Source organism: Phalacrocorax aristotelis, chromosome 1, assembly GCF_949628215.1.
Source record: "Phalacrocorax aristotelis chromosome 1, bGulAri2.1, whole genome shotgun sequence".
Taxonomy (NCBI): Eukaryota; Metazoa; Chordata; class Aves; order Suliformes; family Phalacrocoracidae; genus Phalacrocorax; species Phalacrocorax aristotelis.
The window spans coordinates 162898979-162926878 of record NC_134276.1 but is presented as its reverse complement, the minus strand read 5'-3'; the positions used below and the strand labels follow the sequence as shown (position 1 = coordinate 162926878).

The 27900-nt window shown below is 42.7% G+C and overlaps 2 protein-coding genes across 4 annotated transcripts in view; one reads left to right on the top strand and one right to left on the bottom strand.

Moving 5' to 3' along the window:
* XPNPEP3 (X-prolyl aminopeptidase 3) lies at positions 1-18504 on the bottom strand. Of its 2 annotated transcripts, XM_075077993.1 has the most exons (10): positions 18343-18504; positions 16574-16690; positions 13592-13999; positions 11751-11953; positions 10813-10875; positions 7426-7539; positions 4914-4999; positions 4074-4257; positions 2502-2622; positions 1-1712 (listed from the first exon to the last, which is right to left on the bottom strand). In XM_075077993.1, exons 1-10 carry the CDS (start codon positions 18401-18403, stop codon positions 1546-1548), a joined length of 1524 nt encoding a protein of 507 aa, XP_074934094.1. In that variant the 5' UTR covers positions 18404-18504; the 3' UTR covers positions 1-1545. The 2 variants fall into 2 exon arrangements, with proteins under 2 accessions (XP_074934094.1, XP_074934103.1); XM_075078002.1 differs by lacking the exons at positions 16574-16690; positions 18343-18504 and adding an exon at positions 14077-14167.
* Positions 18137-27900, top strand: part of ST13 (ST13 Hsp70 interacting protein) — a 25503-nt gene continuing 15739 nt past the window's right edge. The window contains exons 1-6 of one of the 2 annotated variants that reach the window (XM_075078028.1): positions 18137-18304; positions 24043-24100; positions 25316-25385; positions 25496-25566; positions 26134-26200; positions 26770-26854. In XM_075078028.1, the coding sequence (XP_074934129.1) occupies positions 24044-24100; positions 25316-25385; positions 25496-25566; positions 26134-26200; positions 26770-26854 (350 nt within the window). In that variant the 5' untranslated portion in view covers positions 18137-18304; position 24043. Of the gene's footprint in view, positions 18305-18862; positions 19101-24042; positions 24101-25315; positions 25386-25495; positions 25567-26133; positions 26201-26769; positions 26855-27900 lie in introns of those variants that run through there. The other variant, XM_075078016.1, reaches the window with a different exon arrangement.

Sequence of the window (27900 nt, the reverse complement as noted above, 5' to 3'; positions counted from 1 at the left end):
TTTTATTTTAAAAATAGCTTTTTAATATGTATTTCAAAGGCTTATTTACAGTAAATACAGTTATTAACTCTGTTAGGTACATGGGCAGATGTGCAGATCAGCACACACATGTAGCTCTCAGGTTAATGTTATTTTTAGCTGCATATATAGTTCCAAAATCCAAGATTTGTCCCAGTTGACACGGCTCGAACAGGTGTAACTGGAACAAAAACGTGTTACAGATCAGAACATCAAAAGTATTCACCAGTTCTGTGTCCACACTTAACAAGCCTTCCTTCTAACAATTTACACTGTACGTATATCACTGTAATGCATGAGCATCTGACAAAGGCTTCCATCAAAGATTAGCAGATTCTCTTAACTAGGTGAAACTTGATACACTAAACTCTGTAGAAGCATTTACTTTTCATCATGTTTAAAAAATGAAATATGGCATGTCTTGGCTGCCTTTCAAGTGCCAAATTCAAACCCCAGTGCATGCACCCAGCTCCCATATAAAGCAGTGAGAGATGCAAGAGACTGTCCATTTGGCCTTCACTAAGTGAAATGAAATACAGAAAAGGAAAAAAAAATAAGAGAAAAAAGCACAGATTTCACTACAGGTCACACAGCAACAGAGCCAGAGGTCGAACTCAGGAACCCAAACTACCTCCCCACATGCTTCTGACTACATTCACTGTGGGGAATTAGGGCAAACCGGGGAAGATGATGAAGCAGTGACATTATAGTGGGTCAAAAGTAGACAATATAGGAAGAGAAGGGAGAAAAAAAAAGAAAACTGAGAATAACAGATGAAAAATACTGAAAGCTACCATCAGAAAGGAAGTAAGATGATGTGATGCAACAGCGAGCATAAAAACAAAAGAAGATGCACTGATGAGAGGCATTTTTCAGGCATGTTAAATAGCTGATTGTCAAAATATTTTCAGAAAATACACGAACACAATGTTTGCCTCCAGTGGGTGTATTTACTACTGCATACAATGCCTGAGTGGTATGCTGATGTTGAGGGAAGACAACTCTTCTCTTTACTCCTCAGCCCTCCTAGCCCCTAATCACAATTGCAGCTGCCTCAAAAATACTATCACAGAGCATTAGTTATTGACTGCACTTGGCAAAACCCAAAAGGCAGCTGTGATCTTGCCCTCAGAATTTTAAATAATTACTTTAAATTCGTATTTAAAGTCATATAAAGACTTGAGACTCGCCACAGGGCTGACTCTTCAAAAATACACTGACAAAATTCACCCTTCCAAGGGCACCAGGACAGATCGATCTACAAAGCAGAGAGATGAATCCCACCCCCTTGTCCTACAACAGCTCAACATCAGCACTGATGACATCAGAAGGAAAATGCACACAGAAAAGGCTGCTTTGCTTTTTCATCCCCCAGTATCCGAGCTTTTTGCATTCCCCTTCCCAGCCCCAGTCTTGGAAACAACTGTCCACACCCTCCATCACTTGATAACTACAGCCAGCTACAGGGATCAGCATCCCTGGAGGACTGCATTTCCCGAGGAGGGTGAAAGAGGCAGAGAAGGAGCATCATGAGCTGCGGCCACAGATCTGCTCGATGTGGTAGATCTCCTTGGGACAGTCAGCAGACAAGATGAGAGGCACATCGTCTGTTATCACAACATCATCCTCAATGCGCACACCAATGCCACGAAACCTCTCTGGGGCACCCATGTCATCCTCAGGGATGTAAATGCCTGAAAGAAGGAAGGGAATTAAAACACACAACACTCTCCATAACAACACCGTTCCCTTATTGCACCACCATGAAAGCAGGATTGGATTTTCAGCAACATAACGTGAGTCTGATCCTGAAAATTTTTAATAAGAAAAACTACTCTCTTTCCCCTCACTCATGGCAGTTGGTGGGAAACAAAGTGTCCCTCAGTGCCTACAGACACTAGCATGGTAATCAAAACTTCCACAAGTACAGCTGGCCTTTCTGCACTCCTTGCTCTCAATGCCATGTTCACAATGATGACTTTAACAATGTTCTGAATAGAGAGAGAGCGAGCTAAGCTTTAAATATCAATTTCCAGCTGACAGCTCCAAATCCAGTGACAAGCAGAAAGAAAGATTCATCCTGAAATGCCTAATTTGCAAAGCTAAGTTGTGAATGCCTGTAATTGCAGACTGCAATGCTTGAGACTTCCACTACCAGTGACTGGTAGTAGTGTAGTCACAGTAAAATAAAACACAGCACAAGTGAATTGACCCTGCTTCTCTGCACCACGCTCCATCATTATCAAGAGTTTACTCCCACAATTTGTTACCTTGGCTGTGTTTGGGAGGGAAATAGGGTTTTCTAAAACTGTAATGACTTTGGGAGGGGAATAATTTAAGGTTTTTCAATACTGTAATAATTTTCAGCTTCACCAGGAAGTACCTGAATGCTCTGGTCCGAGGGACCAAGTAACTACTGAAAGCAAGACCGTTATCCTCAGTGCTGCACGCTTTTGTCCACAACTGACTACGTATCTTTTTACCTGGTTCAATGGTTATCACCATGCCTGGCTGGAGTGGGAGCGATCGGGACATATCTGGGGTATCATGAACATCCATGCCCAAGTAATGGCCCACATGATGTGGGCAGTACTTTCGAACAGCCTAGCAGAAGACAAAGCAAGTGTCACAGAGGCAGTTAAACACAGCCCAACCTCTTGTTCCAATACAAAAGAAGGGGAGAAGAGACATAATAATGTGCTTAACTAGCAATCTTACTGCCGTGACTATGTCACCAGGGGCTGTCTTCCGTTTACCAGAACAGGACGGCCCTCAAAACCAACGAGTAGCAGGTGCCTATTATGAGCATATTGCTGGCTGCCTTTCTCCCTTACTGAAAAGAACAGCCCAAGCCCACCACCACCTCAGCAAGCCAGGCAAGACTTCAGTCTTCGGCTCACTGAGCTTTGCTGTCCCAACCCTTTCATCCCTTAAACATCCAAGCCCTGCATTGTTCCCATCAGCAGACCCTGACAACTGGCAGCAGCTGATACAGCTGCTATGTGATGTGGCAAAGAGGTCTTCTATGCACAACAGAGTGGATGCGGTGCCGATTTCACTCAGGAGCTACAGCAGGATTTTAATGCACTTCTACAGGGCACTGAGACCAGCTCCCCCTGCATCATCCTAATCCCCCTCCCGCCAGAGAGTAGCTTCTTGACAGGAAGAATCAAGGAGCTAATTCTCCACGGCCCCACGCTCCTCACATTCACTGGGGAGTGAGCTGCAGATAGATGCTGCTCTCATCTGGCTGTGCTGCCGCCTGCTGAGAGAAACTGGCACGATAGCCTCTGTTCACAGGCGAGAACTTGTGCTGTTACTGCACTGACACTGTAGGACAATTAAATCTGGCAGAAATCTGTCCTGCTTCCAAAGGGATAGTTCTGTCACCTGGTTCCGCCATCTTTTCTTGTATTGGCATCAGCAATCATGCAGGTTTGCAGTAAGTGGGACTGGATAAACTTCTCTAACTGCAAACCAATCTTATTTTATCTGTAGGTTTAACTCTAAGGCAGACACAAAATGGTGCAGAAGAGGCAGCAGGTGGAATGACTAAGAAGAATGGGCTGCACCTTTCAGTGGCAGCTTTATGCTATGTTAAACAGATCACAAAACTATGTCTAACTGCTCCCAGCCAGCCCTGGACCAGAATTTTGGGTTAGTGCAAACATCTCTCTAGGTCCCTTCAGACTGTCTGTACTCTACAGCTGCAACTACACCCATTAGTGCAGACCAACAGGAGTGGATCTACAGAGTGAAACAATAAGTGTTGAGGAACACATATTCACACTACGGTCATATAAGACTGAAGGGTTAACTTCAGACCAAATTGTGCGCTGAATGGTTGAAACACATCTTCAGGTTTAGCCTTGCCTGACAGATATCCAGCCCTGTGCTGAGACCAGCCCACATGAATTAAAGCATAATGAATGGGGACAATCAGAAGATTAATCTCAAAAGCACTTTTCTGAGCCAAACTAAAGCCACTATCATAACCCAAGGAGAAAACAGTCAGGCCTGGTGGGGGAAGCTGGAGGAAAAGAAACTTCAAGTACCTTGAAGAAGTGGCTCTCAGTGATGCTGCTTGTTAGGATCCCCAGCTCTTTCAGCTTCTGTCCAATAAGGCTCAGCATGAGGCTATAGATATTTTCTAGACTCATGCCTGGAGAGCAGAGGCTCAGGCAGGACTTCTGGATATCCAGGACAGCCTGGTATAGTTCTGCTTGGGGTTTGGTGAACCTGAAAACCATTGAGAAGAGGAACAAAGGACATTTCTCACAGTTAAACCCCCACCTAGAACCTATTTTGGGGGCAGATTCCGTTCAATGTTAGAGCAGGGAAAGTCAGAAAGGAAAGCAACTGCTCCTTATATGAAATGCCATACAAGGCACCGCAACATGCCCTTCAGTGCACTGGGTAGAGGCAGCATTTCTCAGCTGACAACCTAACCCCAAGGCAAAGCAAGGCAAAGTTACTGCAGGAAAAATAATGCACTTGAGCCAAAATGTACAAGAATCAAACACACAATCATAGGGACACGACGCCAGCAAATTCAAAACTGACAGACCCATGTACAGGTCAACTAAACTCCTGTTTTCTTACACACAGCCAGAGTCAGCCACAGCTGAATGCACAAAAGCCCTCTCTGCACTTTAAGCATCCTGTAATAGCTGAAAATAGCAGTAATCACACATATTCATGCAGTAATTAATGAGGCAGTAGGGAATACAGCTTCTCATGCTGAAAGATTAGTTTATATAATTTGATTACTCTGAAGAACCACAGAATGGGACATGTTAAAACTACTCAAATGGAGATTAAACACACATACACTCAATCCATCAATTATTTAAGAGCTTCTCAAAGTTCTTCAAAACAGCCTTATTGCAGCATACCTTCCATTGACAGGCCAGGTACGTGTGATGTCGCTTACGTAGCAGGAAGACTCACATCCACCATCTAGCAAGACCAGTTCACCATCCTGGAGAATAATAAGAAAAAATGCCCTGTGGGTCAGTCTGGCTATTAACAGAATTGATTTTTCTGTCTGATAGCAGGAAAGGAGATTATGTATTTATTTTTGCAAAGCAGATGCAGAGATGTGAATTCCTTTTGCAGAACAACACCCCAGGTGCTACTGGTTATAAATAGGCTATTCTAGTTGGATAGTTTCTCTGCAAGGTGGTCTCTGACTGTTATGCTTATCTACCACCTAACTCTTAAGACACTGATCTGCAAACACTCTGGAGTGAAAAAAGACATTTTTCTTAACTATTCTGTGCTCTGAGACTCAGTCCCATACACACCTGGATCGCTTACTCCAGCAAATTACACCAGTGACTCCTTTCACCAGAAGTCCTCTGCTAGTGACTGAGACAGAAGTGCTTTGCAACAAAAACAGATTTCTGAGCTCCCCACAAGATCACTAACAGCTAAAGATTTAGCTTTGTCACAAGGTAGGAGGACCCAGCAAAATCACTTCCCTGACAGTGACTACTGTAAATGCACTACTGAATAGCTTGTATCATCTTCCCTGTTCTCTTCTGGGACTTTCCTGACCGCTCTAAGATATGCCTCTGAATCTATCTGGTGATGAAAAAAAAAAACTTTTGGAGATGTGAACCTCCCATTCACTTCAGCAAAACTGTTCCATGTCAATTAAATCACTGACTGCACATCTTCCAAAAAGCAACATAAAGAAGACAAAGGGCCAGGAACAAAATCACTGCCTTGCTTTCCCTCGTTTAAGGGGCTAACAACAAATAGAGCAGTGAGATCTATAAAAAGTTTGGATTAAATTCTCTATGGATTTACACTACATGTAATCCAAGGCCTTTTATAGAGGTTCAGTCCACGGATCTGTGACTGTGCCAGCAGCCATGATGTGGAATGACAATGAATAATTCTAGCGCATTAAGGGAAAAAAATAAGGAGCAGAATTCCACTGCTAGCACTACTTCCAGTGCTAGCTACTATCGTTGTGTACAGTTAAGTGCCACGAACGCTTACACAGTAGATAAACTAGCAGTGAGCAGATCTCACTATTCTGCTGAATAGACAGGCCATTAACTATCCATTTAAATTGTATTTTTAAATTTTTCAGAATAGCTGGTTCAATTCTTTAAGTAAAATATGAAATTATAGCATCTGCCCTCTTCCAAGCCATTAACCAAGCTAAGTAACAATTTATTGGCTAAGGGAATTCAGCCTGTGGTTTGATTGTCCAGTAAGTGCCTTATGTCATGCATCTTGTCCTCTTTCTTTGAAGCTGAGTCCACTAAGTGTCAGACTGCATGAAGTCTACATGAGGCCATAAGCAGCCTTCAGATACCTTCCATATCAGACACTTTGTTAGACTATTTGGCAACAAGATCCGTAGGAAGTAGCACATAAAGGAAAAGAAAGAGTCAAGTTTACAGGTTTAACCTCCTACTTAACAGATTTGAAATAAAACAAGTGACAGTCGTTTAACTGAACAACTTTAACAGAAGCAACTATAGTTACATGAGCACGCCTGACCTTGGATGACAGTACAACAAAGAAGGCTTCTTTCTGCCAAAAGCAGCCTGTCATATCTTTTGTATGTCTGTCTCTGCAGATCATTTCAAGGTCTGCTAGCATGCCAGCTTCAAGAAAAGACAATGCTAGTGGGAAAGTTTCACCCTGCATTAAGAGAGGAAAAACATGCTCCTCTGAAAAGTGAATCATGAGTAGAGCAGTGGGGGAATACTGCTCCTGAAAATACTTATCTGGATCTAAAGGCGTATTGTCAGGAAAGCTGGAGAGGGTTTAATTCAACAATGCAAATTTTCAGAATACAAGAAGACACGTTAATTTACCTACAGCCATTTAATGTGCCTCTCAACATTGAACGCTGATCCTTTCCCTCCTTGTTCCCCTTCCCTGCTTTGCTGGCCTACATGGAGTCCAAAATGCTTTTCAGCTTCGCCAGAGCAGGAATGCGCTATTGCACCTTAGGTTGCAAAGCAAGGCTAAGCAATGCAAGCGACAGCAGAAGACGCCCCACGGTACCTTCTCTGTGTCTGGTGCAGCGGTCCCTCTTTTGAGGTTAGCAACCCACCCAGCACCGCACACTGTTGCACATGGTGTGGCAGCAGACAAGCTCGCTAAATGAAGTTATTTGCAAGCTTGTTTGTAAGTCCTTCCACTGATCATAAAACACTTGCAGCAAGTGCAAAGGGGAGAGAAAGAGGCTAAACGGAGTGAAGTTAATCTGTCACTAACAGTAAAACTAACCAGGGCAGGATTTCTTTCCCTTGCTCACTTGAAAATATATATTTAAGTGTTTTGATTTGATCAGTCAAAACAAAGAGTGGCCAGGGGACACATATGGGGACAGTGTGTCACAGCACTGCATTTTAAGTTAGTAGAGAGCATATGGTTTACCTTGATGAGCTGATTGTTCTTCACATAGTGCAAAGTGTTTGATCTGTTGCCACCAGCAACAACAGGGGGGTATGCCAAGATGTCAGCACCACGAGCCCGGCACTCGAATTCAAACTGGAATACCAATTCAAAAAGGAGACTGTTAATGCTGATTCAGGTGACTAACTGCCCTGGGGCTATTATAATTCATGTCCTACAACTGTTCTCTTAATTTGTACAATACAAAGTGAAACTGTAAAGTGAGTTCACTAAACAAAAGCAGCCTTGAAGTTTTTCCAAGAACAATGGAGAAAAAGAATACAGAACTATCCACTTTCAAGAGAGTGTTTTAAGCCTGCCTCTGGTCTCATGGAAGCTGTTTCTGGTGCAAGCTGTTCAATGCTGTATATAACATTCATTACATTGTCATAAATCCAGGTGAGGATTTGTTCTTATATAAAGTAATGCTCTTAGTTGCCATACGACATTGCGAATTTTCAAAGATCCTAAATATTTGCATGACAACAGTCATGTTTTGTTACCGTCTTTTAAAATTATGAAGTACCAGCATATTTACAGCAGAATCTATTTTCATGACTCTGTTGAACTAAGGTTTGAAAGCATGCACTACTATGACGTCCGAGGGAAAACGTAAAAAAATAAAGCACTGTCAGCCTCAAGACCTTCACCTTTCTTGAGTGATGAAGCTGATGAAAGCATGGAAATGAATAAACTTACATCTATAAAGGCCATCTATACCCTCAACATATTAATAACCTGTCTTTTCTATAATCAACAAAACCACATGGCACGGAACACTCCAGGATGCCTACATGACCGAAAATAGGTTTTACGGTCCTGATCTGGAGTGAAAAATTGATCTGTAAAATATACTTTAATTAAAATAATTTTCTTTAGAAGTCAGTACTGCTTCTCAGTGCCATGTCAGCACAGATCCATCCATGTCATAACAAAGGGTCAAATCCTGCTGATGTTTCTCAAACAGGCATCTCTCTGCAATTCCTGACAAAACTCCTTACTAAATGTGCAGGCCAATTTGTCTTTATTTTGTGACTGAGAGGCGTCTACACTGCTTCAAGACAGCTGTGGTAATCCGATGTACTAAGAGGCTAGAGTCAAGAGAAGCAGGCTTTACAAACAGGTGTTATAACTACTGAAATTCTGTAGAATAGAATTGTGTTATAGAATAAGGTAATACTGTATCTCTGATTGTTTAGCAGGTTTAGCAGGTCTACTCAAATCCAAAAGGGAAGCACACCAGAAATGGAGAAGTGGAGGATTATCCACCGAGAACTACAAGGGCATAGCCAGAGAGTGCAGAGACGCAGTCAGAAAAGCAAAAGCCCAATTTGAATTGAAACTGGCTGTAGAGATAAAAAAATAACAAGAAAGGTTTCTTCAGACATGTCAACCACAAGCAGAAAAACAAGGAAAACATAGGCCCACTGTTAAACAGAAAAGGAGAATCAATCACCAATGATGCAGAAAAGGCAGAGGTCCTCAACACCTTCTTCACCTCGGTCTTTACCAGCACTGTAGGGTCCCAGGCTTTGGGAACAAAATTGCCAATTGAACCAAACACCAACCCACCATCGGTGAAGGAAGAGTTAGTACATGAACTACTACAGGAGCTTGACCCCACAAATCAATGGGCCCTGATGCCGTCCACCCGAGGGTGTTGAGAGAGCTTGCTGACATCATCGCGAGGCCACTCTCCATAATCTTTGAGAAGTCATGGAGGACGGGGGATGTCCCAGAGGACTGGAGGAAGGCAAATGTTACCCCTATCTACAAGAAGAGCTCAAGGGAGGATCTGGGTAACTATAGGCCCATCAGCCTTACTTCAATCCCTGGAAAAGTTATGGAACGAATCCTCCTGGAGGCCATCACAAGTCAATTGAAGGATGTGATTGGGAAAAGCCAACATGGCTTCTCTAAAGGCAGATCGTGCTTGACAAACCTGGTGGCCTTCTATGACAAAGTGACTTGCCTGGTTGACATGGGACGGGTGGTGGGCATTGTTTACCTGGACTTCTCCAAGGCCTTTGATACAGTCCCCCATAGTCTCCTCCTGGAGAAATTGATGTGTTAGGGCCTAGACAAGTGGTCTGTGCAGCGGGTGGGGAACTGGCTGACAGGCCGCACCCAAACGGTGGTGATTAATAGCTCCTTTTCCAAGTGGCAACCTGTCACAAGTGGAGTCCCCCAGGGATTGATATTGGGCCCAATGTTATTCAACATCTTTATAAGTGATCTGGATAACGGCATCAAGTGTAGCCTGATGAAGTTTGCTGATGACACCAAGTTGAGTGGGGAAGTAGACACTCCAGAAGGGAGAGCTGCTCTGCAGGGAGATCTGGATAGGCTGGAGGAGTGGGCCAGCAAGAACCTTATGAAGTTCAATAAGGAAAAGTGTAAGATCACGCACCTCGGAAAACATAATCCAGGAGTGCAGCACAGACTGGGGTCCACCTGGCTGGAGAGTAGCTGGTGGACAGAAAGCTCAACATGAGCGAACAGTGGGCTGCTGCGGCCAAGCAGGCCAACAGGATGCTGGGTTGCATCAAAAAGGGCACTGCCAGCAGAGAGAAAGAAGTCATTATCCCACTCTACTCAGCGCTTGTCAGGCCACACCTGGAGTACTGTGTACAGTTCTGGTCCCCACTGTACAAAAAGGATGTGGACAGGCTGGAAGAGGTCCAGAGAAGGGCCACCAAGATGATCAAAGGACTGGGAAGCTGCCATATGAGGATAGGCTGGGAGAACTGGGTTTGTTCAGCCTTGAGAAAAGAAGGCTCAGGGGGGATCTCATCACTGTGTACCAGTACTTAAGGGGTAGTTACAAAGAAGATGGAGACTCCCTTTTTACACAGATTCACATGGAGAGGACAAGGGGGAATGGACACAAATTGCTCTTGGGGAGATTCCGATTGGACACCAGAGGGAGATTTTTGACACTGAGGACAGCCAACCAGGGAAGCGGTTGACTCGGCCACGCTGGACACCTTCAAGAGTTGTATGGACAGGGTGCTGGGCCATCTTGTCTAGACTGTGCTCTTCCTAGAAAGGTTGGACTAGATGATCCCTGAGGTCCCTTCCAACCTGTGATTCTGTGATTCTGTTTTGTATTTAAATACAGTAGAAAAAGACATCAACAGCAGATAAGCTTAGACAACCACTATGTTCCTTCAATAAGGTTACGGGAAGCACAGCTGAAGAATTCCTCACACTGACTTTTCTGCATGTCCTAGGAACCACAAGAGTTGGGTGAAGGAGAAATGTGCCACAGTGGGAGGCATATTATAGAGAGATCTGACATTTCTATTCTCCTGGAAGGATAAACAACATCCACCCCTTCTATCTCACCTCCAACCACGAAGTACTCACCTTTGCATACAGAAAAGCTTCATCCACTGGGGATTTGCTGGCAAACATTGTCTCTGTGAAAGCCTATGAAAAAGAAGGGTCTTTCAGTTAGCAAAGGAGCCTGAGCTTGAGGGAAGTTTGTTTTTTTTTTACCTGCTGTCTTCTGAGAAAGGCCTAAAATCAGCCGGCCAAGAACACAGGAACCAGAGGCAGCTGAAAATGCAGAATGCTGTCAAGACTAGAACCCATTAAGCTCTGTTCCCATGAAACTGTATTTAGGTGCTGATTGACTCCAGTTTTTTAAAAAGGATTAGATGATTGAAGCTGATCCCATGGGTTGGCATTTTAGGAGTTGTTGCACCTATGGATTCTCTCACGCATAATAGGAGTGCCTTACGCAGCTTTTCCTTCAGAGAAGGACAAGCTGTACCTCTCCTTTCTATGTGGCTATCTATTTTAAAAATATTTACAGAAACATAATTGCATTTGAGGTATCTGTCAGATTTGTTTAAAATTGGCCACGGAGTTCAAAAGGTATCTGAGGGAGAAGGGGGAATATGGAGACATACACAGGCAATGTGTTCACAAAAATCCTGTTTCCTCAAAATCAACAGGATAAACGGGAAAGAAAATGGTGTGGGGAAGGAGGGAAGCTGGGAAGAGCATGAAGAGGCTACCCCTGTTGCTGAGTAGATATTGCTTTTAAACAAAGTCTAACAGCTACTGGCTTGTCATTGCTGGAGTTACGCTAATTGAGAGAAGCAGGTAATCCAAGCAATATTCCTGTTTCTCCTTGACATGTGGAGGGAGCTGAGCCCAGCTGATGGTTGAGACACAGCAGTTCAGTAACAGATTAGACCAAAGCTGTACTTCCAACCCATGTCACCCCGTCAACAGCCCTGTCCCCTTTCTTCTTAAAGGAATGCACCAGTTCATTTGGAGAGCACGTGATCCCATACCTCTGCTGTCACCCGTCCAGCTATCTTCATCCTTTCAATCTCTGCAGGAGATTTGATCAGACGAAGGTTTTGCACTAGATGTCGGATGCCCTGGATGTGGTTTTTGTTCCGAGCTTTTATCTCAGCCAGGGCCTGCATGTAGTCAGAGTGCAGCTCTGTATGCACTGGTTTCGTCAAGTCGTACCAAACAATGTTTGACTCTCCTGGAATACAAAACAAAAGCTGACACAGACAAAAATAAATGTAGAAATGTCCTCCCCATACCAAACACACTCAAGTCCCCCTAAACTAGACCTGTTCCTATATTTGAGAAATTAATTTCCTCTGAATCTGCATTTACAGACCATATAGACTTTCACTGTCACAAGATACTAGCTATCTCTTAAAAATGTGGAAGGTTACCAATTCATAGCTTGTAGATTTGACAAATCCCCACTTCTATGCAAATATTGGGTTTTACAATCATCACTGAATATATGTATCTTGCCCAGATCCACTCAGTGTTTGCATATTGAAGTTGCACTTGTGTAAGCTATGTAGCCATTACACTGCAGTGGTGCATGTTCTGAGTCATTCTCTCATTTAGCCCGTCCCCCCTGATGCTGTAAAGCAATCTACCTTTCACCCATCGCATGGAATCAGGGTCATTATCAACTACATTTCACAAGATTTTTGGGGAACAACCGCTTTTGTCAGCCATTAAGAGGTGAATTTACTGAGGACAAATATATTTACCTATGTGGAAATGTATTTAAAACATCAGAATTGGCACCCACATTCTCCCCACTGGAGCATTTTAAATGGGAACGAGTAGAAAAGCCATGCTGAGTCACAGCTAATGCCTACCTGGGCTGTCCTCCTTTGGTGACAGCAGCCATTAGCAGGTGCTTACAAAAAGTCTCTAAGAAACTGGGCATTTATGAAAGAGTATTTCCCTCAGCACATCCTCCCCACTTCTGGTTTCTTCATTTCAAGGCTTCATCTTCATAACAGTGATTAACTGCTTTTCATGGACCTCTCCCCCACAGAATTAAAAACTTTTGAATCCATTATTACTTTTGACATTCCAAACCTTCCATGAATGATCTACAACTCAAACCTTAAAAGGTGTCAAAATCTGCCATGTGATAATTTCATTCAGCATTCCCTTTGTTTGTAAATTATGAAAAATAGCAACTAATCATTCCTACACATCCTCTCTGTGCTTTCCATAACCATACAGACCCCTTATGCCTTACCTTCTGTTTTCTCCTTTTCAAACTGAGCACATTTGTCCAGCATGTGTATCACACACACTCCGTATTTTTGATCATCCTTGTTGCCCTTTCTGTGACTTTTCCATTTCCAATATATCCTTTTTTGAAACAAAACAACTAGAACCCAAGACGGCATTTAAGACTCCAGAATTCACTCTGTTTATGTGTGTTATCCGACATGCACTTGCCCTTTTTATATTGTCATAAGCCTTCAGCTTCATTTTATAACGCATTCACCCTGGATTATAAGTATTGAGGCTATATGCCTCAATATGTGTGACTAAAACAGTCACACAGCTTGCGATGCTCTCTTGCATATCCTGTTCCTTACGTTTCACAGATGTGCACACTGGCATTTACAGGGGTACACAAGAAATTCGGAGGGGAGGAAAAACTATTATCTTCAAAATCACATTTCCACAAGTGACCCTCAAGAAGCAACTGCCTTTGTCTTACTGTCATACCCCCTGCACCTCCCCAAGTTCATGACAGTCTTGAATTGCTGTCACAGACCACCTTCCGAACCCATACCATTCAGACCCTGCAAACCACATCTCATCTCATTCCCCCTCCACTTTTTGTTACCTTTCAGCTTGGCCACCAAGTGCCTGAACTCATCGATGGTGTAAGCTTCATCTACTCCTGTGAGAGCAATTGCCCCATCCGTGCCTGATCTGGGTCCGTCCCACAGCTCTCGGTTTGGATCCCTCCGGGGCACAAAAAGTATGGATTTGTGGGAGGGCAGTGCTTTGCCAGGAATGCTCTGCAGCACCAGGATGCTGTCAGGCTCCTGGAACCCACAGAGGTACAGGAAGTTAGTGTCCTGGTGGAAAACGTAGGGGATGTCATTGCTCATGTAGTATGTGGGGTTGGATAGCAGAATCACTGTGTGATCCAATCCATCCCAGCCACAGGCTTCTTTCTGGATCAATGCCATCAGTTTGTGTCGGCGAAGAGCATATTCCACCTGTGACAAGCCTGGGGTTACCTCTCCTATGAATACAAAACAAATCAGATCAAGAAATTCAAGGCATTTGTGATATTTTACTAGTTGCATGCACAATTCCCACCTACTCCCTGATGCTTTTCATATGCATGGCTTTGTTGTGGTCCCTCATTAGCCTTTCCATTGCTCCCTCATGCATCTCTTCAGCTTCCATCCCTATTGCACATCCTCACTCCATCTGCTCCTCTGTCATGCAAAGACAAAAATCAATTTTAACAAATCCTATTTTCTGTTCTGTATTTCTGTGCAAAAGCAGAAATCACAGAACCTGGTAGATTTAGATAACCATCCATAACAGATGGGTGTTTTCAGAAAGATATGTAAAAAAAGGGGAAGGAGCAAGGCAAACTGGACTTTGATTGCCCAAAACTAATGGGCTTTATAGCATCTGGACATTGAACAGAAAATTGCCTCCGGAGGTTGAGCATTAATTTCCTCAGGTAAAGCTAGAATGTCTACTCAAATACACACTAAGTCAACTCATAAAGTAACAAGTTGTAAACCATAAGGGGGGGATTGAGTGTTATAGATACTGGGAGATCAGGCAGAAACACAGAGGTCGCAGAGTCTAACCAGTCACAAGACTCCAGGCAGAAAGAAACCACGAACTGCAGGCTGGCAGCAGGCTCCAATTAAGAGAAGGAATCTTCTCCAGGGCAGATGTAGCTTTTCTCAATAATTAACAATTCAGATTTTTCCAAAGTTAAATACTATATTTCTAGTGACTCTAACTAAACAAATGATCTCTTAGATGGAAGTACATTTTAAACTGCTCCAGTCACAAAGGATACGAAGTACAGTGATCAAGATACTCACCGAAACCAGACTGAAGTTGAAAGAACGACAAACAACTGCTTAAGTATGTATTTTTAAAAATGTGAGACTCCTTAACTGTGATTTAAATTAATATATGAGCCTTAATCAGTACTTTGGCTAATACCATATTTTAACATTGATTGCATTTTCATACTGTTAGCTTTCTACTTTTGTATCTTTTGTTCCACTTTAATGTATTAGGCAGTGACAATTCTAGAATGAAAATTGAAATTTTGCTTATATTGTAAATGGATTCTTGCATGGGTGAGATGGGAGGGGGGAAGTTCTATCCAGAATGTTTTTCCTTGACAAAAGAGAGTTTAAGAAAATCACATATGTTGTATTTGCATTAAACTGTTCAACATCATACATCCCCAACGCCTATTTGGTGTAAAAGTTGGGGTTTTTTTTGTTGTTGTTAAGGAAAAAAGAAACTCACCAAATTTGGTTTACTCTGTAGATCTAGAAATGTAGATGTAGAAATGACAAAAACATAGAAACTGTTTTAATGCAATCTGACTCCATATTTCTGCAATATTATCCTGCAAATTTCCTATGCTCCACTGCATTTCCATCACAAACATCCCAGTGAAGTTTAGAAGCTGCAGTAGGGCAGAACATGGGAATCTCATTTGTCTTTTCACTCAAGGCCTGGAAATTCTTTTTGCCTTAAAGGCATCTGCTTTTTAAAGCAATAATTGCAATAAGACAACATTGTATAATTTTGAAGAAAACACCACTCCTTTATTAAATGGAAAATTACTATTGGCAGCTAGAATTAATCTCCGGTATTTCAGCTGTGAGTACTTTTAAAGTGTCAGCCTCATTTACCATGAGCTGTTAATGAGTGCCCTGAGCAAACTGACCTAATATTGAAGTTAGTTCAGCATGGAGCAGAGGGTGGACCTAGTAACTTTCAGAGGTCCCTTCTGACCTGAATTATTCTACAGTTAAATATGTAAGTGATGGTTATATATTCATATTCTTTCTACATATCTATCTTTCTATATAGCTATTCATATTCCTTCTATATACCTATCTATGGAAAAAAAACAAAGAACCATAATGTTTTCCTGGACATATTCTTGAATATATTTTTACTTCCGATTTTTTTTTTTAGATTTGATCATGGTCATCTCATATTTACATGCTCATTTACATTAATCTCATAAAACTGCACAACCTCAGCCTCTCTTTTCATCAGTACCTTCTAACTTTATAGCCACAAGTCTCTTTTCATTCTCCTCATGGCTTAAATACTATTCTGAAGGGGGCATGCTTTTTAGACAAGTGGTGTCCATCTCTCAGCAAGCTTCTCCCTGATCTCCTTTTCTGAATGACACCTTTATTTTGTGACCCACAAGACATTCGGTATGAAGCATTCTGGCAGTTCAGCTTGCACAGAGGACTCCCCCTTAATATAAATTGTATTGTATTTGCAGGACAATGAGCTCCCAAGATGCTACTGCCAGGAAAGGTCTGCAGCACTGAAGTCAGTGACACCAAGCTCCCCATGAGAAAAAGGTAAAAATCTAACGTGCGAAGCCTATTTTTGGAATCAGTATCATCTTAGACAAGGAAATGAACTACTAAATATAATTACTGCCTAATGAAGATAATCATAAACAGCTGAAATCACAGACACCTGTATGATGCAGCAAATCAATACTATGTCCTAGGCATCTCAGCAAAACAGAGGCAAGAAAGAATACCAATGATTGGCTTATACAGGGCCTGAACCTAACCTGGTTTGAGAAGGTGTGGATGTGTGAAGGGACTGGGCTGCCCCAAATACCGGTTTGGAATCTTCTTCTGCTGGGCAGGCTGGATGGAAAATCTTCGGAGACCACATGACTTGCAAACTAGAGGGGAAAAAAAATGCACTATGTCAAGGTAAAAAACCTTTCCAGTTAGAAAACTGCAGAATTATACTCCAGTCATCTGACTGTTAGTAGTGTTCATTCACTTTACGTGACATAAATATCCATCCTTAACTTTTCAATTTTTTGTATACCATAACAGTTTATGAAACAATGTGTGCACTACTCAACTAACGATTAAATAATCATAAAACAGATAGAAGGAAATTAACATATGCTAAATCTGACAATCCAGCAAGACAACCCAGAAAGCTGTGTTGGTTTGCACATGCCAATTTCTATGCTTGGTGTTCATGACACACTCAGCCCTCTCCCTCCCTTGCTTCCCTCAAACACTGTAAGGCTTGAAGCATAACACCTTCTTGACTATGTATACAAAAAGTACCACTCATCTGGAACAACTATGTAGTTTTCAAGGCCTCCCCAGTTCTTCTTTTACTAGTAATGCCACAAAGAAACCATCAAATAACACAGGTTTATATAGCAATGTGTATTTTTTTTTTCTGTATGAAAGATAATCAAGAGACCCTGTTTATGTATTTAACATACTTGCCAGTAGCATTAGCCAAATCGAGAACAGTTCCTCAGAAGAATACAGTTATGTATCCCACTTCCAAATTCACACACAGCCAAAGCAGACAGGTTTTAAAGAGAATTACAAATGTGCAGTTGGGAGCTGGGGGTGTGCGCAATAAGACAAAAGCTAAAATTAAGATTCATTATCACAAACTTTACCAACTTTGGAATTCTCAGTCACAGCCTTTTACAGCTGAAGAATTGCTTGTGCCTAGATACAAACTGTCAGACACGTGGAAGGGGATGGTGATCGGTTTCCTAACATCTACCAGCTGATGTTTTGGAGACTGGTTCTCTTCTATGTCACTTACCATGTGCCTACTACAGAACCAATTCATGCTGCCATGCCAATGCACTGAATCCTTAGAACAAATGATAATCAAGTCTTCACTAGCATAAGCAAGTGTAAGACAAGCAGAACAGCTGCCTGCCTTTCAGGGAACTGAGACTTATCACAGAACATATAGACTGTGGGTTTTCTGTGTGATTAGCCACTAATTGAAGATTACTTCAGTATGACAACTGATACTCATATACCATCACTATGTGATGATTGACAGAAGTAACAGACCTGGGCAGTCAAATACAATTACAGCTTTTCGTGCAATTTAGAAAGGGAGAGTTTTCACTGTCTCTCTCCACCTACACGGAAAACAAACAGGATACCTTGCAACGAGCAAGAGAACACAACAGGTATCAAGTAAAGCAATGTTTTGAAGACAGCAAGGAGCTTTCCACATCGTTGCTTTATTTTTCAAACAATAAGCCGTTCTTCCCTCGGATTCAACCGTGACTGGGGCAACGGCTCCGCCGCCGGAGAGCTGCTCTACCGCGCCCCCAGCACCCGCAGCGAACGGGGCTCGGCGATGGCGGCCTCACGGTCCGCCTGGCCCCGACGGCCGCCGGGGTGAGGAAGGGCTCTAAGCGGCTTGGCGTCCCTCGGAGCAGCCAGTTACTGCAGCCCCGGGACGGCCGGGCAGGGCCCCGCGGCACCGGGTCGGGCCGCTCCGCGCCGCTGAGGTGAGGCTGAGGGGGAGGGAGGGGGAGGAATCTCTGACCTGGGAAACCGCACCAGCCCCTCGCCGCCGCGACAAGCCTCTGGGCCAGACGGCGCGACATGTCCGAGGGAGGCAGGGCTATGGCGGAGCTGAGCCGCCCGTCCCCGCCACCCGCCAGGCCCCACACCCGGCCCCTGTCCCGGTTCCCCCGCCCCGCCCCGGAGCCCGCATGGCGGGGCCTTCCCCGGCGGCGGCGGCAGCGGCGGCGCGCGCTGACAGCATCGACGAGCGCCCTTTCCCGCCGCCAATGAGCGGCGCCGCACCGGGTTAGGCGCCCGCGGAGGCCGCCTGTCTCGCTGTCGTGGAGGGAGACCTGAGGAGAAACGCGGGGCTCGGATGCGGGGGAGACGGGACACAACGCTGGAGGGGGGGCGGGCGTGGATATGAAGACAATGCCGCGCCTGGGGGACCTCGCCCGCTCCACCGCCACCTCCGCTTCCAGAACGTTCCCGCCGCCCCGCGGCGGCTGGGCGGGGCCAGCCCTGGGTAGGGGCGGGTCCCGGCGGGTGGGGGCGGGGCCTCGGGGTGGGCGGGGCGGGCTGGAAGCTTCCACGGCGCCGCGCGGTGGTTGGGCAGGGAAGCGAGCGGGACTCGGTTACTGTCTCCTCCCCCTCCCCCCCCCCGTTCCCGCCACCCCGCCGTTCCGCCATGGACTCCCGCAAGCTGAGCGAGCTGCGGGCCTTCGTCAGGCTCTGCAAGCAGAACCCGGGCCTGCTGCACACCGAGGAGCTCGCCTTCCTCCGCGAGTGGGTGGAGAGGTCGGTGAGGGGCCGCGCCGCCGTTGGACCGGTCGTGAGGGGAGGCGGACGGGGAGGGGGGCACGTGTCGGCGCGCGGCCCCGCCGCGTGGCCGGGAAGGGGAACCGAGGGGGTGGGGGGGGGGTGGGGGGTGGGGGGTGCGCGGCTCGTCGCTGCCGTGGGTCCAGCCCGGTCCTATTTGGCGGGACTGGGCCGGCGAGCGGCCCCGGTGCGCTGCCGTCTCCCCTCCCCTCCCGCCGCAGGGCGCACCTGGAGCGCAAAAAAAAAAGGTTCGTTATATTTTTGTTTTGTTTTTAAAACTCTGGGTATTCCCGTTGCGAAAAAGCCTGCCCTCCCGGCCATGTCAGTGGCTCAGCTTTCCAGGCTGGAAAACCCCGGAGTAGTAATTAGCGAGTTAATTCTCGCATTATGCAGCAGAGTTGGCTAGCCTGTCTTAAAAGGAGCCGAGTTTGTGGGGAGGTGAGGGGCATTGATTTACATCCTGCTACCCAAAAGCATAAAATACCTGATGCTTTAACACGTGGGAGTGGTTCCCGTCCAAAAATGTGTTTCGCCCCTTGAAGTTTCGTGTATCAGGTAGTTGAAATCTTGCTCCCGTGTGAGGCACTTCAGATGCGTGCTATTTACGCTGCACGTAGCGTTCTGTGCACGCGTGGCCTGTCAGAGCGGAGGCTTCTTGACACCAAAACATCCTTGGGTTCCGCCCTGAGCACCCAGAAACGCTGAGTTGGAAGGTTTGAGGTCCTCTGCTGCTGGCAGGGAACCCGCCGAGCCCCTCTGTTTAGCTAGGGTACCTCTGCTTGGCTTTCGTAGCCGCAACCTTCGCTGTGCTAAAAGGGCTCTGAGAAGTGAGGAAAGTCCTTGCAGATACACCTTTTACGAAAGGGGTAGTGAAAAGATTGCGTCTAGTGGCAAACTGGGATTTGTTTTAGAAAACTTGCTTTAAATACTAATTTGAAAGTATTTTAATTGTACTTTCTGCTGTATCGTACTTGTAATTAGTTGAAAAACTAGCAGGGCTCTGAGTGCATGTATGTGCAAGTCAGGCATTTTGCAGTATGTCATGAAAACGGCTACAAGGAACTATTTATTTGGGTTTTTTTACTGTGCTGTTTAAACTTTTTTAGGCATCTGAATATTAGCGTAGTTGTAAAACCACTCCTGTTTAACTTCACTTGGTTTTGCAGTACTGGTAGTAGCTGCACGTATGCCTAGGAAGGAGGTGCATATCTGTTTTGTCCTACTGCAGGACTTCAGTTCCTTTTGCTACTGTGTACAAGATTTTCGTGCCTCGCCCTAGGTTACTTCCATTCTTCTGTTGTGTAATTCTGAAGGTGTGAAGGGAGGGGAAGAACACTTAGTTCTTTTGGCCAGAGAAGGCATTAGGGTCTGGAAAGGTGATAATCTGATTTCTAACTTTCTCTGTGTTAATGGGGACAGCTCTAACTTCCAGATTAGAGTTTGTATTTGGTTAATGAAAGGGTGCTTGTATTATAAGTATAAAAAATAGGCTTTGAACTGTGGAATGTTTTTTCCATGTAAAGTCTTCACTGGATATCTTTACCTCAGAATTTAAAAAGTACTTCAGAGTAGAACCTCCTGTAGCTCTCAAGTTTTCTGGTTTTTTTTTTTTCACATATTTAAGCTAAATATTTGGGTATGTTTACACTTGGTTATTTGGAGTGGTAGCCAAATTACTTTTCATGTCAAGCTGTCTGGAAGTCTGGTGGATTCCCCTCTTCCACAGTAGTGCTGTTATGTTTTTATAAAAACAGTAGTGCTGTTTGCTGTAGGACTATTAAATGCATTTATAGGGTCTTCTCATTCTTTGGAAACTGCTTGAAACTTAGCATGGCCTGGCTTCAGGTGAAAATAAACTCGATGAGTCTGATATCTCTGTCAGGCTTACCTGAATTAATCTAAAAGACATAAGTTTAGTCACCAAGGTAATATTGTGAGTGATTACAGAAGAGTGACTGAACGATACTGAAATCCATCATTAAATTTTTAAACTAAAATTCTGGTGATTGATTTGTTTGGGTTTTTTCTTAAAGCTAATGATTCTAACTTAAATAATGTGAACTGCTCATAAAGCCAAAATGGGATACTTTATTTCTGACTAGCTGTTAATGTTGCATCAGAAACCTTAAGTCTTATCTGTTTTCATGCACTTGTTATCTTCTAACCTTTATTCTGTCTAGCGATTTTATTTAATTTCTATATAGATGCTTTTGGTATAGAAAACATACAGTAGTGTATGATTATGTTTAGAAAGTGTTTTGACATCCCTTTTAGTTATGCCTGCTTTTTCATAATTGCATAAAAATACAAATACTGTCACTTAAATTCGTATGAAATGAGTCATTAAAGGGAACATGTTTTAAAAACTTGCAATTGAGCAAAGAAACAAAAACAGTCCTTAAAAGTAAAGCAAAAAATCTCTAATTGATGAACAGACCTTTTGCCTTTTATTGCTGTTTTGGTTTTGACCCCTTTGAATTCTTGGTAATCTAGTTTCTCTCTAAAGATAATTTTGCTGTCAGTGATGAAAGTGGACACAGAAATAACAGTTGCAGTTCTTCCAACAAGTCATAAAAGCAGCATTTCTCATCAGTGTGATGAGTGGAAGCGCAGAGTCGTTGTTGCAATGGAGTCCTGACAGCTCCCAAGAGTTATTACTGGAATTGCACAATTCTGTTTTAGCGCAAAGGTTTAATTTTTAAATATTTTTGTGTGTGTGCAGGATTTATACAGCTCAGTACCTGCCTTTCCTACAGGAGTGTCTCATACCTCTATATCATGGAGGTGATTAAATACACTGCAAACTTTGCATATCCTTGCTGTGCATTGGAATCAAATACTATTTTAAGGGATGATTTTAGAGTAACTTGGTTTTGAATTGTTCTGGGATTGTAACTCTAGATTTGGTAGAGGATAACTGGATAGTAAAACAGCTTTCAAGGACTAGGAGTAAAACTGTTTAGCCTTGGCAGTTCATGAAATGGTATATTTTAAAATGTGTGTATATATATTGGTTAGACATGTCTCAGATTGTTCTAAGCTTGGGTAGTTTTCAGAGGGATGTGAAGAGGGCAGAGAAGACTGATGAAATTGTTTCAGCCTTGAGATGATTCACGGTGTCAAACTTAAAACCAGCTGATCATGAGCCTGATAATTTGGAATTACTCAGGAATTTGATTCCTGTGTTCTTTTTAGCTTGAGCTGTTCTTAAATACATGATTGGAAGCTGGGAATGTTATTGACCTTTTTGAGTTAGAGGGTTCTCTGTCTTTTTCCAGGCTTTGAAAAAAGTCTGTTTTTTAAAAAAAAAAAGTGTTGCCAACAAGCATTAGATGGATCTTAACTTGTGAGCATTGTGTTACCCTGGATATTAGCAATTAGCACTACTAAAATGCTTCAAAATCTGTAGTTTCCTAGCAGAAGTGAAGTTCCAAGGCTATTCTAGACAGTCCCTAGAGTCCTGGGGAAAACTCTTTGATTTTTACAGACTGGTAGATGATTATGTGCCCTATTGTCAGCCTACAAAGGTAAAAATTTAGGAGGAAAAGTTAGTACATGTATAGTGGGTTTTTTGCCTAGCTCTGTAACAGTTTATCAGACTGCAGTTGTTGGGTCCTTGCAGTATAACTTAGATTAAGTAATGTCAAGGTTCCGAGGACACATCTAGATTTTTGCAATAGCTTCAGGGGATACCTTTTTTGGTAGCTTCTGGTATTTTTTCTTGACAATTTATCCCGGTAAAATAGAGGTAGTGTAGTGCTGTCTGCTTGCCTTTTGGTGTAGGGCCTGGTGTCAGGACCTGTCAGTCCTGTCCCCTCCTTTTCCGTCTTCTATCCCCTCTTCCCCCAATTCACCCCTGTCCTCATTGTGTCCCTCCCCATCTGGGTTTGTTTTCAGCCAGCTTGGGGCCTGACTGGGAGATGGTTCTGGTGACAGGAGGGAGGAAAGAGGGGAGAACGGGACTGCAGCAGCCTGACTTAAGAACCTGTAGGATCTCGTCCTTGGGGTATAGTTTTATGTTGCATTAATTCCTGAAAGTAGATATTCTGCACCCTTTCAGTTCCTCCTGCCCACTTCCTGCTCCTCTCCCCTGCACCGTGTCTAGGCAGTTGTGTGGGGCCCCAAGGAGTTGATCGAGCTTGTTGGGTTGATAGAAATCTTCCCCTGCCCCCCCCCCCCCCCCCCCCCATGGCCAGAGCAATTGGAAACTGTCGGTAGATGGGAATGCTGGGCAGAGGATGGATGGGAATGGTAGTGCTCATGGCAGCCTGCCATTAGGTACGATTAGATGTTATATGAAACAGCTGGAGAATTCAGCCTATGCTTATTTCTGGCTCCTGACCAAAGTTGATGTAATATAGAAGTTTATTCTATATTGAATCCTGTCTATACAGAGAATGCTCTTTAACTTATAGCTAAGGAAAGGCATGAATATTGCAATACATAATTTCATTTCTTTTATTTTCTAGGCAGCAGTTTAATTGCATAAGCATTTTAGGCCATTAGGGTTCTCTTAACTTGTTTGATCTCTGTTCAAAAAATAATTCTAATTTTAGTATCTATTTTATCTATAATATTTAGTTGACTTAAAATGTAAGCTACACTTTAAGGAGAAACTCCGTTTCAGCCAAGGAGGCAGCTTTTCTATGTGAGAAGGGGTGGGTGGGTGATGCGCATGAGTACAAGCCACAGCAGAGCTCTAGGTGAAAGAGCCAACAGATAAGAGTGTGCATAACATTACACTGAGAAAAGCATGGTGGATGTGTGCTTCTTATTTGGTGGTTTTACAGTGACCTGGACCATCGTGTTTTGTGTCACAACAAAAAGCTGAGATTATCAGCAGGATTTGCATCAATAACACACACATCACTGTTTTGATAATCTTATTGTTTGGTTTTTTTTTCTCTGTTTTGCTGTAAAGCATGGGAGGCACAATACCACCTGCTCCAGCCAATGCTTCTGCAGAGGAGACAAGTAAGGTGAGACTCTGCAAAAATTACTGATCAAGAGAAGGGAAAAAAATCACTGTCAGTTTTCGCTCAAATAGGGTGGGTGAATGTGCTAGGGTGAGTGAGTGAGACAGTTCAGTCTGAAGCCTGCCCATTGCATGATGTAGATGGCTTGTTACAGATGGCTTCCTAGTTTGTTTCAAGTGTTGTCATGCTCCATTTCCCTAATCCTGAATGCCTGATGTTCTGTGCAATGCAAATGCCAAACAAAGTCTTGATTGCTTTTTTGTATTTTTGCTGTCTGTTTTTACGCCTCTCCTGTAGTTATTAGTGGATGAAATTATAATCTTTGCATGAGAAGAAATATTAGTGAGCATGATAGGTAATGAACAGTTAATACTGCCTTAAAAAGTTGATAGTTTGTGGAAGAGGGTTTTACAGGGTTTTGTTAATTTGTTTTAAGGGAGATGATAAATTTAGCTTGTAGATATTTATAGCAGGATTTTCCCAAGTTTGAAAGTCCTTTTGGAAAAAGTAGGTATTTTGTTGTTGATTGACAGTGGATTGTGGAATTACTGGCTAGGTAGAACTGTATGGAGGGATTGTGTATAGGTAGTGAGTATAGTCTGTGACACTAAAGACAAGCAGCTTATGTCTGTGATAAAGAAGGACGTGCTAAGATATGGGATTCACAGGAAATTAGTAATGTAACTAGAAGTTGATAGGAAAACATCAGAAAAAAAACATTCTAAGTATGTGAAAGTGGCAAAGATCTCTGACCTTGGCAAACAGAAACAATATTTTGATCATTGACACCAGCTTACTCTTCCCTGCTAAAGGACCTTAGCCTAATAGTATCAGGTTGAGGGAATTTTTGATCCAACAAATATGCAAGGGAAGGCAGGAAGATTGGAAGGGTTGATTAGTTGCAAAACTGGTTCTGAATTGGGTATTATCTGGATTATTTGGTTTTGATTATTGAACTACACAATTTGAAGGACGGGCTTTACTGATAATAGAAGTTCATGAGGCAAAATCTGGGCCCTGAATTATTTGCATGCATGATAGACTTAATCTGAGAGGAGGAAAAAAGATTTGTATCTTAAAAATAAACCAATTTACCTGTAGAGCAATCTGATGCTTTGAAGATTAATTTTGGATTTTCTGATGCATTGTGATATATTAGAGTGGGAGTAGAATATCAGTCATAAGTAATATATGCTTACAAATACATTTCTTTTACAGGGCAAAGCAGAGGAACAGCCAGAGGAGCCAGTTAAATCACCTGAACCAGAAAGTGAAGAAAGTGACTTAGGTGTGGAAAATAAATGACTTTATCACATTTTACCAATTTGAATATGATTCTGGAAATCCTCTCTCTGTTTGTAGATGGAGCTTAATCTTGTTTTTTGTTTCCCCCCCCAGAAATTGACAATGAGGGAGTGATTGAACCAGACAATGATGACCCTCAAGAAATGGGAGATGAAAATGTGGAGGTAAGCACCATGTTTTCAATGTCTGTGGCAGTAGGAAAGATAGGGAGAGGTTCTGAGTTAGAATCAAGGACTAAAGGTTGAGTACTGTATTAGCTAGGTAGCCAGCTATTGCTTTGGCTCTTCTTCTCCTGGTTAGAAAACTTACTGGATTAAAACCACAGTCTTTTCGTATTAAAGATTATAGTCCATCAAAAAGTTCATTGAGGAAAATCAGGTCAGAAGACACCAAAAAAATTTATCAAAACACCAAAGAAAACTAGATGTGTAGAAATCTGCCGTTATTCGACTTACGTTTTGGGTGTTTTCTAGCTAAAAATGAAGGTGGCTGATGTGTCCAAGCTAAAATCACAAGAGTTTTGGGTTTGTTTTTGGTAGGTTCGTTATTTTTGGGGGGTTTGTGGTTTCTTTGTTTTTTTAAACTATGATTTTGATGCAAATTAAAAACATGATTCTGCAATGGGAAAACTGGAGCTCCCTTCTTTGGTGCTGTCTTAGCATGGTGATTCTGACCTGGACTCTACAACTTTTGGGTTTTGTGTGTGTGTTTTATTTTCTTTATTTTCTTAGGTAACGGAAGAGATGATGGATCAAGCTAATGAGAAGAAGATTGAAGCGATAAATGCTCTAAGTGAAGGTGATAGATTTGTTTTTAGTACCTATTCAAGGACATTAGGCTTGGTTCTCCTTTTTAAAAAAAAGGAAGTTAATATCTTGGACCACCTCAAATGTTTTCAAGGAGGAGAAAACTCACTTCCTGTTGGATACCCAAAACTATCTAGAATATGAAAGCTTCTTTAAGTACTGTCTTCCCAATGTAGCTATACTTTTGGGCAGGATGTGGGGAATGACTGCAGCATCTTAATGATAATTTTTTTGTTACAGTACTGCCGTACATATTATGATTAGCGTCTCTAGTTGTTTTCCTTAATGCAGTGAAAAGCTGCATAATAAAGAGGTATCTTCCTATTTGATTGCATACAAAGTTAAATGTACAAATTTAATTGGAAAAAGTCTCTCCTCCCCTCTAGCATTAATTTTGGAGTTTGTATTTCAGTAATGTAGCAAGAGGGAGAAACTGATTTTCCTTTGATAATCTTCCGTTTAAGAAGTGCGATGGGGCGTAACACCCTTTAAGGCACATCTGGCAATTTGGATGCAACTTCATTGCATAATGCTTGAAACTTTACTGGTACTTATATTTAGGTGAACTTCAGAAGGCTGTGGACTTGTTCACAGATGCTATCAAGCTGAATCCTTGTTTGGCCATCTTGTACGCCAAGAGGGCAAGGTGAGTTGTCATAAACTAGTGATATATGTTTCTGCCTACTCTGTTACTTTCCTTAAGGAACCTAAATATAATGGCGACTTGAGGATCTATGTAAACTTACACCACATGAGGGAAAGAGAAAAATACACTTCATGCATTTTCCTTTATACATGATTAACCAGATTTGCTGAAGCAGCCATCTAAAAGGTCTTGATAACAGAGTAAGTAACAGAATGGTGTTCCAAAATGCATTGTGGTAATACAGCTTTTGGTATGTTGAGTTAGAGTAATGCTGAATAACAAACACTTGTGAAATCTGAAGTTTATTCTGGGACTAAAGTGATGATTGAAATTACGTCCTGTTCAGATGCAGAGTTAATTGTGGATCAAGTGAATTCTCTCCCTGTTGTACCTGCTAAATAAATTTGTTCACTGACTTGTTTCTGTTCAACAGTCCTGTATTTGAACAGGACACACCTATTTCTCAACCCATTCAATACCCACCTTAATGCTAATTACATCTACCAGCTGGCAGATAATGCATTGGGAACGTTGTCAGATTTGATGTGTGGTAGCCCTAAATTCATAATGCACAAACACGTTTATCTTCCTACTTCTTGAGGAAGGTTGGGCAAGTATGGGTTGCAGAACTTTAAACAGATTCTTTTTCTCCTTTTACACAAAAAAACCACTAACTATGGATGTTTTGATAGTTTAGTGCATCTTTGCCATAGCAAGGTCTAATTCAAAGAAATGGTCAACATTTGATGACTTTCATTTGATTAATTAGTGTCCTTTAACTGTTCCATTGTAGTACATCTTAACTGGTACATGCCATGCTTCCCCCCCACCTTCCATATCAAAGTTTTTGTATGTAACACCACTTGTTTACCCGTAATATACTGTTGTCATTGCCATCATAGTAGTATTTTTAAAACCTCTTATGGTGCCATATCTTCTCAGGACTGGGATTAGCAATGAAAATTAAGAGTGTTAAGAGAAGTTTAAAAGTTACCTCAATTTGGTGTATTGTAGAAATAAGCAAACAATATATTAGGGTATTTTAA